This window comes from Vanessa atalanta, chromosome 9 (genome assembly GCF_905147765.1).
Source record: "Vanessa atalanta chromosome 9, ilVanAtal1.2, whole genome shotgun sequence".
Classification (NCBI taxonomy): Eukaryota; Metazoa; Arthropoda; class Insecta; order Lepidoptera; family Nymphalidae; genus Vanessa; species Vanessa atalanta.
The window spans coordinates 4,969,127-4,985,629 of NC_061879.1; the positions used below are offsets into that span (position 1 = coordinate 4,969,127).

Genomic DNA, 16,503 nt, shown 5'->3' on the forward strand with positions numbered 1-16,503 from the left:
TCTTGAGGATTTAACGAGTGCGCGTTTTCATCCATAGTACCATATTTTTACTTATTACAATAATCGTAACTAGTATATACACATGTAACTAATCTTATTATTAATAAATTAAATAATCAAACATACCCACTTTAAAACTTACGAACATATTATCAGATAATAAAAAAAATTAATACCCTGCCAAACACATATTTTATTAGAAATTACTATATTAAAATTATATTATTAATACGCGTAATTAAAATTATTAACTCAGTACTTCTGTCGATTATATTTATATTATTCATTAACGCCGTCTCATTCGGATTCAGACAAATACTAGTTTACAAAAAAAAAAAAACATCGTAAGCTAAATATCGATTTTAAATATTGACACTGAGTAAAAATCGATATTTTTATTTACAGGCTACTAAATTTAAATCTGCTAAAAAAAATTGGCTAGGAAAATTTATGTTTATTTAGTTGTTTGTACCGTTTATAAATATCATCTAGTATAGATTTAAGAAAGCCACTATTAACAATACTAAAAAATATATTGACTGGTCGTTATGCCTACAATTAATATGTAAATGTTTTGATTAAACGTTGTAATTTGAGTATATACATACATTTATATATACAATATAAATATATTATTATATTTTAAAACAAACAACACATGTTTGCAAGCGACACATCTTTATAGTTACGTCTAGACCTGTATACCCAAAAAAAAACTTATAAACTATGAGTTGGGTGAGCTTCAAACCTATTCGTCACCAAACAATTCACGTAAAATTTTTACAAACTATTGTCTCATGCAAAATAACACAGATATAACGTATAGAAAATATAATGTTAAAAATATTCCGATTTTTTTTTAATATCAACGGATTTCCCTATTTTACGTGTAATGACTTAAGTTAAGTAAAATCGGAACAATCTTTTTAAATACATTGTTTATTTAAATTGCCACAATAAAATCGGGATATATAAACATTATGTAAAAAAAGTTTAAGAATAGGTAAAAAAATGTGTTCTATTTATAAATGTAAAAAAATGAATATGTATACGTATAAAGTAGGCTTCCCATGGCCTAATTTGTAAGTAACGTATTGTAACGTGTGCTGTCGGAAGCGCACACGCCTGTAGGAGGAGCCCGTCATGTCCATCAAAATTGGTTTCAGCTTAACATGAGAATGAGTTTTTATATTTGTGTTACCTTTGTACATATTAGACATAAATCTGGTGGTAAATTGTTAAACCGCTAACAAAAAAATATTAATTATACAGTTTTTTCCCAGCTAATAAATATTGAATAGATTTTAATTTAGTAAAGCTAATATTCGGCGCTATGGTATGGTAAATTGTCTACGAGGCGTTTTTTTTAAATCGCATGTACAAATATGTTACGTAAAAACATAGAAGAAACGCTTTAACTTATATTTACCCGTAAATCAAAAACAGTCGGCTAGTACAATAATGATTCGTTATGTAAAGGAACGGAGCCTTAAATAGACGACTTAATAAAAAAAGTTAAAAACTTATATGTTTTTAATTTAACATAGTTTTAAAATGTACGTTTGACTGGAGTTAAGTGCGCAGTCTTGAAGATAAAATTCTGACTGTTTTTATCCTTATTATTACAATTCCGCGATCGGATTGACTGCTAATTGTTGTCCCGTCTAATGCAGTCTCGTTTCATTTTTTCTTTATTTTCTGAAAAAAAAATTGAATGTTGAATTCAAAAATGTTAAGCTTTATAATGGTTATGTAAAATATATTTAATACTAAACTTACATACAATATACATACATAACTTACAACATTCCATAGAATATAATTATATGCAAATACTTCTATAAAAACTATTATACATACTAAACAATATACAATTACAGCGAGTAATTCATTAGAACATTGTCTTTTTCTTTGAAATGCCAAAACAATGAGGACAGAAAGAGATAATCAGTGCTCAACAAATCCCCTAAATAAAGTTTATAACTCGTACTTAGTGGTAGGGCTTTGGACAGGTTTGAAGGACAAGTGAGCCAGTGTAAGGGACATAAAGCATAATATTTTTGTTCTTAAGGGTGGTGGCGCGTTAGCAATAGTTAATATTTTTCACTGTAGTGACCACTCAAGGTACATTTACACAGGTGTCGCGTCCATCATTTATCATGTCATAAAATAAATAAGGACGATTGTTAATTAAAAATTAATTTAATAAGTTAAGTTTTTCTTTTTCATAAAAGTTAATAGAATAGATTACCTTGATTGAAAAACTAACCATAATTAATTATTTATTGATTGCATTACTGAAAGCTAATTTTATAGTATGTTTTTCAATTGTAACGTTTCGATCATTTACCTCTGTGTGCGGGTTTCAATGAATTCACATGTCGGGACAATGGTACGGTTGTGTAGGAACAACGCTGCACGATGGGAAGGTTTTTACTTGGGCAACAGCACCGTATTATTGTGTTCTGGAAGTAAGACTTCATATTAAACCTACTTAAACACCTAGAGAATTTCCGCTTTAGCTTAATATAGTGACACAACATTGATACTCGAATATGTTAACTTTTGTCTAATAGTTTGTTTATATCATATACAATATAAACATATTCCTTTTTTATATATTATTTATATTAATTGAAAATTACGCCAAAACTTATTATTACGGTGTACGAATGGTTTAAACTAATTTATAGAGAAAATAATAAATGATGTATCTGATCACGCATACATACACGTTTATTAATAATCACGAAATTTTAAATAGATTAATAACTTTTAATATACTTGTTTTTTGTAAATAGATTGATATTAATTTTAATTATGTATTATGTAATATATATTAATATAAAAAAATATGTAATACATACATACCTTAAAAGCGTCCCTGAACTTGTTGGACATAATGTGATAGAATATAGGATTTATACATGTAGATATGTAGTAGAAAACTCCGGACAAGTAGGTCAAGAAGTAGTATACGGAGAGTAGAACTGGCGACTTGGCGAGGTGGTCCTCTGAGGTTCCATAGATAGCAACTAGCCGTTGCGCGTGGAATGGTGCCCAGCAAACGAAAAATGCTATGACGACTGCGACTGCAAAATACAAAACTTTTAAGGAGAACTTTTTAAAAGGTTCAGTTATTTATGCTTTTGAGAGATATAGTCTATAATTGTGTGTGCAAACAGGAAAGTTACGCAAATAGGCTATACCTACAATACAACACAGGATCACTTTGTTTTCCTTCACTTTTATAATCCGTTGGGACAGCAATTTCTACGCGACCTACGATTTGTAGCTTACTAGCTCAAAATGGAAAATGTAATTATTTTACTGCTTTTTAAAATATGATTTAATAGGATTTCAAAACTATTATATTTATAACTATTATATTGTGATTTTGCTTGATAAATATGATATGTCGAAATTATGTTTTTGTCCCATTTGCTGTTGAAACACTCGGAACTTTGAGTAGTAGTGCAAAGACCTTAAATGTATTACACCTCGCCTTATTGCCTTCACCTGGTGACAGGAGGGGTGCTTCATTTTTTGCCAATAGGGTCGAAATTGCTATTCCACGGGGAAATGCTGTTGGCATTCTTGTCACTATTCCACGCGTTCATCATTATACACTAACTATTTTAGTTCTTATTTGTATATAGTAGAGGCTTTAATGTTAATAATTCTTATATAAATAAATAATATTTCGATTCATATTTATAATTATAAATAGTTCTATTATAATTATAAATAGTTGAAATAAAAGAAATCCAAAAAAAGTTACGTAAGTTACTTAGAATTTCTAAGGGATTATATGAATAAACGTTGACCATCAAAAAAAGTTTCATTTTTAAAATAGAATAATTTCAGCTTTATGCTGTTCCTGTATCTGTGACTTATTTTGTGGAGTTATTTTCTGAATACTGTATACTTTTTTGTGTATAGCTAAATAGTGCTGTACAAAGAGTTATGGGTGAGTTATTTTAGAAAAATAAATAGTAATAGTAAGATTAGGCAAGGACATCAAGGCTTTTATAGCACATCACTAAAATTTTTGTTGTACTATTCGGCTGCGTAATCATGATAAATTATCGGCATACTTTATAGTACAGCAAAGGTAGCTGAAAAATACAAATTGGATTATATTTGTAATAATTAAACGATAATAATATCAAGTGGAGTGACATATTCAGAGTTTCATATTCCTATTTTTTTTCAATATTGCATTGATTTCGAACTCTCCAATAAAAAAATAGTTAATGTAATATATTCCATTAGTTTTCTTATAACGTTGTTGCTTTTTCATAAAAACTTCTTTAAATCCATCATTTGTGTACTTCCATTATATTTAGATTAATTATTATTATACTTATGAATTAATATTTAATTTTAACTAAAATAAGTAAATCGATTTTAGTGTTCTTCTGATAATAATTGTATGTAGAAAATTACATTTTTCAAGAGGTGCCGTGACTACCGAGAGTTATGGCAAGAGATTAGGACATTCAATCCTTATCGCGAAACCGCCTACTGTTTACTAAAAATAGTTGTCATCGGTATGTTTGGAATTAATGGTTTTTTTTTTTTAATTTGCACTACAGACGTACCTCTATAGTTTTTAAAATCAGGTAACACCAAAAAAACGTATAACAAAATTATAATAAATTGTAATATTTGGCATGATGTTCTCTTGTGCCGTCGTGTCCCCTTTCGATTGTTGCTTTCTACTGTCTTGTTTGCGTGGCACGTTTACTTTATAATACTACAATAACAAAAAAATATTTATTTTACAAATAAAACTGTATATTTTTTATTTATTTACTTCATTTGTACTTCTGGTATTACAAATTATTTCAATAAACAACAATTTCGATGTTGCACATCTGCCGGGCGTCCTGGGATGACCAACATTTTTTAAATGAAAATAAAGTTTCATTCAGATCAAAACAAAGCGATACACAATTTTGCCTCTGCTGTTTTTACGTGGGTGGTACACCCACCCACACATGCGTTATTACATAGTGACATTACTTATTTCTCTATCATTATGTATTAAATACTTTTAATGTTAATGTTTATTAATAATTGGGCACATCACTTTTTCTAAATTATAAGATAAATAATTAATTTGGGTAATGCCTCTTTTTTTAATGATATATTTAAGTATGGCTGTCTCGATTATACTCCTTACTTTACCTTATTGATAAACATTACTTTATAAATTAATCAGTTAATCTTTTCATTCAATCGAAATTCGATTTTTAATACGCAATATACCTATATTTTTTTTAATTAGTTTTTGTCTTTTTATTATGTTTAAATTAAATGAATATTGGTTATTCAATTAAGAATAGAATTCCTAAAACAGATTTATATACAATAAGTATACAAAACAACTCGTTTTGTTAAGCGAATAATGCATTTGTGTGCAAAACAAACGACTGCGAATAACGATAAATGTATTGACAACAATTGGATTAAACACATATATTATATAAAGATATCAGAAAAGGCTACTAACCTAACATTTTAATAACTCTTTTTGTTGATTTAGTGTTATTTTTTCGATGTATATTTTTCACTACACTTGAATTCCTTCTAGCTTCTTCTTCGTCTTGTAAATCTTCACTCAAATACGATTTATTTAATCTTAGTCCTATGAGGGAGTATAATACAGTTATCATGATCATTGGTGCAAAGAAGAAAAAGAAAGTAGAGATCTCAAACGAGTGCTCGATAATTACCCTTGTTTGTAGGCACATTGTGACTCCTTTATGGATTCTTATCCCAAATTGAAGGGCTTGCGGTAAGGCCAGTCCAAAAGATACTACCCACAGAATTATGATATGTTTTACCGCTCGTGATAACTTCGACATTTTGTGAGTAGCAAAGGGATGACATATGGCTAAGTATCTCTCGACAGTAAATAGAGTGATCGTCAGGACACTAGCGTTTGTCGACGTCTCCGCCGCCAAGCCGCGTAGAACACAAAAAATGTGTCCGAAGATATAAGGCCATTTCGACCAGATAGAGTACATCTCTTGGGGCATACCACTTACTAGTAACAGAAGATCGGATATTGCTAAACTAAACAAATAGTAGTTTGTGGCTGTGTGCATGCTTTTGTTGCGAATTATTACCACACATGTAAATAAGTTTCCGAATAAGCCTGTGATGAAAATAAGAGTATAAATGATCGTTATAGGGACCACTATAAACATTGAATCTCGTTGAGGACCGAAAATAAGGGTGGAATCTACAACCTGCGATTCATTCAGGATTGCTTTTGTCACATTTGTGATCTCATCTATAGAAGTCATGACTGTTTTATTACGTGTTTACATTCTCACTTTCCTCCGGAACTACGTGTACCTGGAACAATAACTTTTATTTTATACTACAATCAAAGAAATAGTATTCCGTTTTAATATACATGACTGAATTGGAATTTAGTTTATTAATAAATTATCATAAATATGGATCTTTATATACTCTTATTCTCGAATAAATGTTGGAAACATCCTTGTTGTATATATATTTTAGTGTCGTTACTATTTTCTTGAGAAAATATTGCTATATTATAGATATTAATGATTTTATCTTAATATTATTCCATTAAAATATTTTCAATAGTTGCACATTTAAATAATTAAGTCCCTTCAGGGTCTTCTCTAAAGAATACACGTTACGAATTTGGCAGCTTCCATTTAATATAATTCTGTACAATTATATGGTATAATTATCAGCTTGCATCACCAACCCAAAATTGTTAAATATAAAGTTTAGTAACAACCTTTAAGCGCATTCAAAATTTACATTATTCAGAAAGAATGTTGCAAGCACGTTTGAATTGTTATTTTACGAAATTTAACGATAAAAGTTAACAATATTAGCAATATTCGATATGACTTAAATGCATATAACTAGAGATAGTTGGATGGGATTTCAAGGCTTCGCACTTTATATGAGGTCATTTACATAATATATATATTTAAAACGCTATAAACACTTTTAACGATCACCTTTATGTCTAGCAATACAGGTGCACGTTTTAAGATTGCTTTCTAGTGCTAGGACATCTTATCATATCTAATCATTGTTCAAATCAAATCAAAATAAACTTTATTCAAAGAGGTTCTTGCGAGCACTTCTGTGTGTTTTTTTACACTACTGCTTCGGAATTTATATTCCACTGAGAAGAACTGACAAGGACCTTAGTAGTTATTATTTTCCGACGATCAGTAATGCAGATTATTCAATACAATAAATGAATTAGTCCTAGAACATTTTTCAAATATAAAACTACTAATGCAAATTAAAAATGTATTAGACCATTATTCCTTTAATCAGAATTATTTTAAATATAAAATTTAGATTACTATACTAATTTAAAATAGTAATCTAATACTTAAAAGTAAATAGAGATATCTTTTATCTATCTATAAGTTTAGATAGATAAAAGTATAGAATCCTTAAGTGGTTGACTCTATACTGTTAAGTAGTTACCGCGACCTGTCAGTTTAGTAATATGTTCATATTATTCTATGTTTAACTATTTCCTAGTAGTGGTGTTGCTACCACTACTGTGTCATGAGACATTCTTGTTTAACGTCTGCGTATGATTCACATAGAGCCAAGTTTTAGCTGTGAAATCGACCGGCACTCAACCACTATTTTTGTTCGCTTATCACTATCGCCATGAAATAAAGTAATGTTTTTCTTATAAAACATTTATCAATAGGAAACCAATTTATATTAATAACTTTGCCAGATCGAATTATCTATTAATTTACCCAACGGCGGAATTACCCATTATTTTTTAAAGATTCTATTGGATTTGTATTGTTGATTCTCTTTTCTTACGCGTTTGTTGTATACATATATGTGAATAGCGCCAGCGTTTAACTGTCAACTGCTGTCACTTTACGGGTATGTTGGGCTATTCTATAACAAGAAACTCCGAATATCTCCGAAGAAAACGAGCGTGAAATATCAAATTCTTATATTTGACATTGATTATAATAATAATTAAATCTATAGGTCTCCATCGCACGTGACATTGGCGAAATAATCTGTGCCCTCTTGGCAGAAAAGAAAGCGAAAATTTAAAAAATATCTAAAGGTTACACGTATTAAAATGGCGTATGACCGTATATCGATCGTCAACATTTCAAGAATGAGATACGAAGTGAATTCTTAAAGAATCGCACTTTTATTTCTTAGCAAAGATAAGTTCTATGCCATTGCTGACGTGGATTTCTTTGGTTATTTGTACTCGCCACTACGTCACTACGGCCTACCGGTTCATTCTTTTCAAAACAATCACGACGCTGCTTACAAGCCCTTGCCTTTTAAGTCCAATTCGAATTTTATAAGTATAAACCTTACTGCGAGGAACGAATAAAACTTATTATATACTTAAATAAAGTCGATTGCTATAAGAAATCAAATCAGTAATGGAATTAAGACAGCACTAATGGATGGTAATATATTTAATGGTATTGAAAATCGAACTATTAATATTCGCAAGTGGCTCTATCAAAACTGTTTATTTTTTGTCGTATATATAATATATACAATAATGTGTTATAATTAATATAAATACATGTCTATTCTACCGCTAAACATTGAAGTATGAGTGAGCTAGTGTAACTATAGGCACGAGGGACCCTAATGGATTCCCAACGTTAGTTGCGCATTGGCGATGGATAGGATGATAGGATTTAGTTAATACTAGTTGTCGCCCGCGGCTTCATTTCAGTTCATTGGTTTGGCAGTGAAAGAGCGACAGACAGACAGACAGAGTTACTTTCACATTTATAATATTACAGTATAGTAGTATAGATGTAGATTTCTTTACAGTCTCAATGTATAAGTGGTGACCACTTTTCATCAAGTAGAAAGATATGAAAGTCGGGTAAATAATAAAAGGATATTTTGAGTAAAGGATATACCATAGAATTCAATTATGAAAAAAATAGAAAGTTAATTAACACTTATTAAGTTCATCATTTTTACTTTTACGACGAATATAAATTTATCTAGATTAATTTTAAATGTAATTTTAAAATTTGTAATTTACATTACAAATCTACGTACCTAAGTAACTTACTGTAAGAAAATAGCAATAAACTTTGAAAGATAAATTTAAAAACAGTTAGACATTTTCTAAAGTATAAACATTTTAAATTTTAAATTGATCTATTATTTAATATGTTTTGGCAGACATTATGTTGTAACTCTTATTTTGCTATTGAATGCTTACAATTCCGTTATTATTTTTGTACAGGTGATGCGAATTATTCACGAATAACGTGAATAATTTCCAAATACTCGAGGGTTAGACAGAAAACTTTTGCAAAAGATGAGTAATCCTGCTAACACCGTATCTCAATTCATATTTTATGTATGTATTTTATCGTACACGATTCACTACTTAAAAGACATTTACGCTGGTATTTTTCCACCTCAGAAACGATTTCATTCTAATTAATTGTTTCTATTCATATATTCATGCTTAAATTTGAATTACGGAGTAAACATGTATTTAGAAATTATATGCATTATGTATTTACTTATATTAAAATGGTTATATTTAATATTAAACGTTTTAAAGTGCTCCCTGGGTGGTAGGGCTTTGTGCCAGAACGTCTGGGTAGATACAATCCACTCCACAAATATATTACCACCAACCAGCAATAATCAGTATTGTTGTCCGATTTAAAGGGGAGTGAGCCAGTGTAAATTCAGACAAAGGGCCATCTTATTTCCCATGATTGGTAGCCCATCGTCAATGTAAGGAATGGTTAATATTTCTTCCAGTACTAATTTTTATTGTCGATGCTGACCACGTATCAGGTGCTCCATTTGCCTGTCCATTTACTAATTATATATATAACGAAGGTAAATGAGGACTTCTTTATCAGATTCGTAATTAGATGGATGATACATCGTATCAAACTCAAATAATAATTTACTCTTTTAAAATCGTTTATTTTTTTATTTATTTTTCAATGACGGCTGGCAACCCGTGACCGACGCAAATTCAGTCGCCCCCGCTTCATCTACTTCACTCCAGCGTACTAAAGACGATATTGTATTTTAAGTGTCAGATACATTTATACATAAAATAATCTTTTATAAATAATGAATGTACGAAAAATTTCACTAATATTTTTTTACAACATTTGAAGTGTACATAAAATCTCAATTCTGCTTGGCAGGAATTCAATGAGCAATTCCACTCAGTGAAGATCTATCCTTAAAGCTCTCAGATAATATTTCAAAACAATAACTTACAAGGAAGATGAAACGTTTAAATAGAATAATATACTATTCAGAATTAAATGGAATAATTGGATTACTTTGTTCTATATTAGAAAACTTTTCACTTGAACATGATGAATACATAATTATTATTATGTCTTGTTTGTATAAAGCTTTCTGGTTTTATTAACATATTTGTATTTAAATGTGGAACGATTTATTTTTACTAAATGACTTTTTATAATATTTTAAAATATTTAATGTTATATTTTAAGACTAGCGACCCCTCCTGGCTTCACAAGGGTGCAATGCTGATACTAAATATACTACATATTGTCTTTGTATACGACGTTCATAGTTTTTTTAGTCATTTTTAGCCCATATGGATCAATATTAACAATTTAATGAATTGGATAAGGATTAATACTGCATTGCTTAAAATTGCTTCATAAATAAGCCATTATTTCTCGTACTAAGGATAAGAAATGGTTATTGTGGGTTATCCCTAACAAATGGATAGATATATACCGTCGCGGACATTTTTGTAGCCCTTCTTAAGGTGTACACTACTACAGTACATCATTTTGATCTATCTTGTAGAGTTCAGCTAGCGTTTGTAATGTTAGCGCAAAAAAAGTGTTTAGAAACCTCTAAAATTATCAGTGTTTCTCTACTATATTATGTATGTATTATACATACAAACCATCCTCTTGTATTACTCTATCTATTAAAATAAACCGCATCAAAATCCATGACGTAATTTTAAAGATCTAAGCATGCATATTGACAGACAGACAGCAGAAAGCGACTTTGTTTTATATTATGTATTGATGATTGTTAGTACATCTTTATGTGATTTATACATTTCGAATTTATACTTTATGTTGATGAAACTTAATTATTCTCACGGCTCTGTAGCACACTGGCTCTTAAAGCGGTTAACCAACTGCCATGACAATTGGTATACGATTGCTGCGTCGGTCTAGTGGTCAGTTTATCAGGCCGCAGATATCGAGGTTTTCAAACCAATATAAATTTATTGGGTTTACACTAGTGAATTAATGGAATGTATAATTCTAGGTGTGTTTACTCTTTGTCTCATTGGAATAGGTCGTGTTATTATTTTTGCTATACGATCTCATTAAAATCTTGATAAAATATCTTATTTCGCATATATATTTTTCTAAAATTACTATACTTTTTTATAAAATAAGGTTAACATTGGCGCTGTAAGAAATATAAACGCGCTATTATTTGGGAACTGAAATGTTATGTCCCTTGTGTCTGTAAATAAACTGGCTCACTCACCATTCAAACCGGCACACAACGATACTTAGTATTGCTGGTGGTAGAATATATAATTATACAGCCTTTATTTTTATATTCAATGCGATTGATTATTTGCTAATTAAAGTATTTTTTGAATGGTAAAATCGTCGGTCAACAATAGGATGAGATACAATAATGATGAGGTGAGACAGAAATCGTCCCTTATATTTGTTCTTTTAGAACGTTCGAGAAAGTTTTCGCTATTTGAAAATTTAACTCAACTGGGCTAACAGTAAATGTTCGAAATAGGTCACAAGTTGTGTCTCGATTTATTGGAAGCATTATTAATGTTTATGTTAAATTAGGAATAGTTGATGTTCCTTGTCAATTTATCAAAATAATGATACACCTTGGTCTTGTCTTATTCATACAGAGATTAACACGTCGGTAAATCGAAAGTGTGTGATGTACTCGATATATCTCCTATCGATATGATATCTCAGCAGTCTTCAAGAATTACCCGGTTTCGATAGTATCAAAGTCTCATAATAGTCGTATAATCCACATAATCATATGCAGCGGTTGATCATACTCTTTGGTCTTCTGCAGAATTTGCCAAGCAATCCAGATGTGGTTTATAATGGTGTTGTAGCCTTATTGAAAGCCGGCTTGTTCTGAGTGCTGAAACTTGACAAGTCGTCTGGCGAGATAGTTCATGCTAACTCTTTAGAACAGCTTATATACTTGGCTCAGGAGACTCTTTGGTTTTTCTTTCTTGAAGTATAGTACCACCTCACTCTTGCTCCAACTTTCCGGAATCTTGCCTTGTTTAATGACATAAATCAGATTATAATATCATATTATATTATCATTTAATGATCAGCTATTTTTCAAGAAGGGAGCCCTGTCTGCGCATCCATCGGAGCTTTGATGTTCCTATGTCGTTTCGTCTTGGCTTATGTTCAGAGCTCCTGTGAGTATGAGATGGGCGCGCTGGTCGTCGACACTGATTAAGTTTATATAATATAATTTATACACATACAATTTAGTGGTGTTTTTGGAGATTTTGAATAGCAATTATCAGTTTAGTTTTACGTGTTCTAACCACTCGGCTATCGTGGTCAGTGTGGCAAGGTGATTAGCTTTATATTTCATATTTTTTTCAAATAAGTTTTTTGTTTAATTATTTGAACATTATAAGTCATTTATTATTATGTTTTTCTGTTAAGATTAATTTAATTTTTAAAATGTTGTTTTTTTTTAAATATTTTTATATAAATAAAAGATTGTAATATATCTAAATATATTAGATTTTAACCGATTCTAAAATCGGTTATACAGATTTTTCCATTTATTCGCATCGCATCACACCGTACCTTTTTAATTGGTTCTAATTGTAGCGTTTTGACAGTTGTTTAATTACAAATCGCTTATAGTTTGAAAATTGTTTTTTATTTGAAAGTAAATGCGTAGAATTAATTGTAGAAATATGAGTTTATTTTTGACGATAGACTTGTCAGTGTAAATTAAACTAAAATTAAGTCAGTGTAAATTAAAAAAAAAAATATTCAACTATTTCTTAGCATATACATGTGTATGTATGTATGTACGTTTTTTTATGTTAGTAAGGTAAGTGACTACTACCGCCCATGGACATCTGCAACACCAGGGGGTTTGCAGGTGCGTTGCCAGCCTTTCAGGAAGGAAACAAAAACGTATGCTAGTTTCAGTTTTTTATTATTAATTTAATTTAATTCAATAGTGCTGTAAATACCTGTAGTGGTTTTTGTGAATATGTCGATGGTGTTTCAAATAAATAAATAAATGAACATAAATGTCAAGCAAAGTGTATGCGGTTTTGTAGTTATTTTCTGTTAAACAAAAAAAAAAAACTTCCTATTTTTAGTAAAGATACATAAGACACAAAATATTATTGATAGCAGAACTCGTGGTAGTACCATTGACAAATGTCTTCCTCCGACAACCATTTTGTTTTAACGTCTTACATTCCTAACCAACGAACTTATATATTTAGGTATATGTGTCATTAATAAAACGATTTCATTTAGCAGGTAATTTATTTTGGATAAGGAAGGCTTTCAAGGTCTAGTTATCGTTGTTCCTATGGGTGTGTCACCTATATCGCCTAGATTAATATTTTAAAATGCAAATTAAATAGTATTTAGTTTTTAAGGTTTAGATTTTGATTTTATACGCGAATGAAACAAGCAGGTTTTACGAGTAGTCATTGGCGTTTAGTTAGTTACTTAAAAATTTGAAATTGATTTTTAGTTCACGTATCACGTATAACTAAACCAAATCAAATATTTAAAACTATTGTGAGAATTAACTGATTTATAGCTGCCAAGTGCCACTACTCATTACCTTTGTTATAAAATTTATCGTTCATTTAAAACAAAATAAATATAGTAAAAAAATAAGTAGTTGCATAAAAAGTATTTCTGTTTTTAAACATAAAATATTTATTACAGATTTGGCATCGTTTTTCATTTTATTTTGTGTACAGTAGTGTTTTATTATTAATACTATTTATTGCCAGTATCACCGAAAATGCGTAATTACTGCTCATTCGATTGATAGAAACTGATATTTTTTGTATAAAATTTAAATTTTAAAATTATTATATAGATATGAAAAATAGTCAGCCTCATAGTGTACACTCCAAAAGATATAGTCTAAAAGTATAGTAACGGGAATTGCCTTATTGAAAATAATTATTTATTATATATACGTAATATAATATAGTCATATCTATACAAAAACAAAATACTGTAATGTATTATCTTCTGCATCGAATATCTCCTTGCTCAAATTCGGTCTTCCTTGCCGTTTTTAACGGTGTCTAATATCTCCCGCGTATATAATATATATATACATATATGTATATTATATATATTATAAATATTGCTCGTCTATTTCTATTATTTCAGGTTTTTGTTTTGTTTTTGAATGCTATGAATGTTGTAGATTAACATAATATTTTTTTAGTTTTTTTTAGTTAACGACGATTAAATCGTGAATATTTGTAAAGTGATTTTCCAAATATTCACGATTTAATGCATTTTCGAGGCTCGGCATTGCAACACGTCGCGGCAAAGTCAGGTCAATTTTCAAAGACACAAAAATGCGGGGAGCGGGAAGCTCAACATGAGCGAATTAACCATGGGACGACCGCGACTTGGTGTCCTTGGCTAGAACAATTCTCGTTGTTCCCGGTATCGAGTCATCTCAGAAAGTTTCTCTTATTATTATATTGGTTTATGATTTTTAAAATACCTTAAATGGTTAAAGGGTACTATTGCGCTCAATCTTTCGAAAGATGCACTAGTAGTCTTTCATTACCACTAACTATCACTCGGAACTTAATCTCAAAAACAGGGAGTAATGTAATGTTGATCAAGCTATATTTGAATAGCTTCTATTTTAAAAGAAGCCTTTGATAAAGTAAACGTTGACATTTGCGCCTATAAAAGTCGGCACGCTTAAAAATAGAAGTAGGCAGTATTTGAAATATAATTTGATTTTAGTTTTATTACAAATGTCATTTTCATCGAACTTTTTAACAAATGACAACAGACTAAAATTGAATATGTATATAAAAATACAGTATTTTATCTGCCATTTAAATATATATTTATATACCTATATACTAATTCATTTAAATATTTTATTTGCATAATGTTTTACTTTTATACTGTGCTAAAATGTGGTGCAATAAATTGTAAAAATCTTTCGCAATACTTTTATTACAAATTAATGTTTGTTGGAAGACAACAATACTGAATATTACACATTTTATAAATAACATCATTATTTGAAAACGGAAATATTTAGTAGAGAATACAACTACAAGTCGATGAATCTCTTCTGTCATATATGTACATATGTTAGTGTGCGTGTACCTACATAGATAGAATAATCTGAGCGTTGCAAAAGAACTCACATTCTAGCAGCTTAGATTGCACTTGTCATGTAGCGTTGGGAAAATAATGATGTGTATGATCGTGAATCTAATTATTTATGCATTAAAGTCATCTATTTCGAGTCTGCTAATAAGAATTTCTTTTCGATAGAAAATCAGTGGGATGAAATTCAAAACATAATTTCCACTCGTATAGTAATTACAAATATATGTAAGTATGTATAAAGATTCAACATTACCGAAGTTGACGTGCTGCATCGCCCTCTAGCGGCGGTAAAAGAGGACACTAAAAACCTTCTCTTTTAATTTTTTTATGGTGACAAATGTAACAGTGTTGACGGCTATTAATCTCAACAATCTATAAAAAATCGTTTTTATAAGCAAAATGATAAAAATTATCACCGAACATACGTATCGGTTAAAATATAGCATAGTATATGACAATTACGTCTGTTTAACGTAGTTATGAGTTTAGAATTATAAAAAACCGCACAATAAAGATGAATATTTTGTTTTTGATGTAATTTATTATATTTTTCTTGATATATTTATTTGTTATTATAAAATCTATTTCAATATAATTAACGGTGAAAAAACAAAATGAAATAAGCAGGTAAAACAATTACGACCATGAGATTATTGCAATAATAGCAGCCTTTAACACGTGTTCAATAAGTGTAATTATCTTTCAATAATAAATCAACGTAATTTACTATTATTATATATTAACTAGTTTATATCCGTGTCTATGCTTGCTTATTATATACAAAGTGCTTAATATGTAGGTAAGCATCAGGTAATTTTCTAAATTTGTGAATAATTTCAAACCAGATGAAAATACAAGTTATTCTAGTAGGCTTAGACTACTAATTATGAGGTGATGTTTAAAAGATTATTTGGAAATTTATGTTACCACCGGTTCGGAACGTAGATTCTATCTAAGAGATGTGGCAAGTTACTTAGTAGATATTTTTTTCTGACATTATAATTACGTAATTCCTTAATTTTCTCAGTCGGTATATCTCAGG

At 29.7% G+C, this 16,503-nt stretch overlaps 1 protein-coding gene across 2 annotated transcripts in view; it reads right to left on the bottom strand.

Moving 5' to 3' along the window:
- Positions 1–1,374: 1,374 nt before the first annotated feature.
- LOC125066564 (pyrokinin-1 receptor-like) overlaps positions 1,375–16,503 on the bottom strand; it is a 46,558-nt gene continuing 31,429 nt past the window's right edge. For both annotated transcript variants that reach the window (XM_047674693.1, XM_047674692.1), the window contains exons 2-5: positions 5,519–6,369; positions 2,872–3,092; positions 2,351–2,465; positions 1,375–1,698 (exon numbers count right to left, since the gene is read on the bottom strand). In XM_047674693.1, coding sequence (XP_047530649.1) covers positions 1,649–1,698; positions 2,351–2,465; positions 2,872–3,092; positions 5,519–6,317 — 1,185 coding nt within the window. In that variant the 5' untranslated portion in view covers positions 6,318–6,369 and the 3' untranslated portion in view covers positions 1,375–1,648. The remainder of the gene's footprint in view (positions 1,699–2,350; positions 2,466–2,871; positions 3,093–5,518; positions 6,370–16,503) is intronic.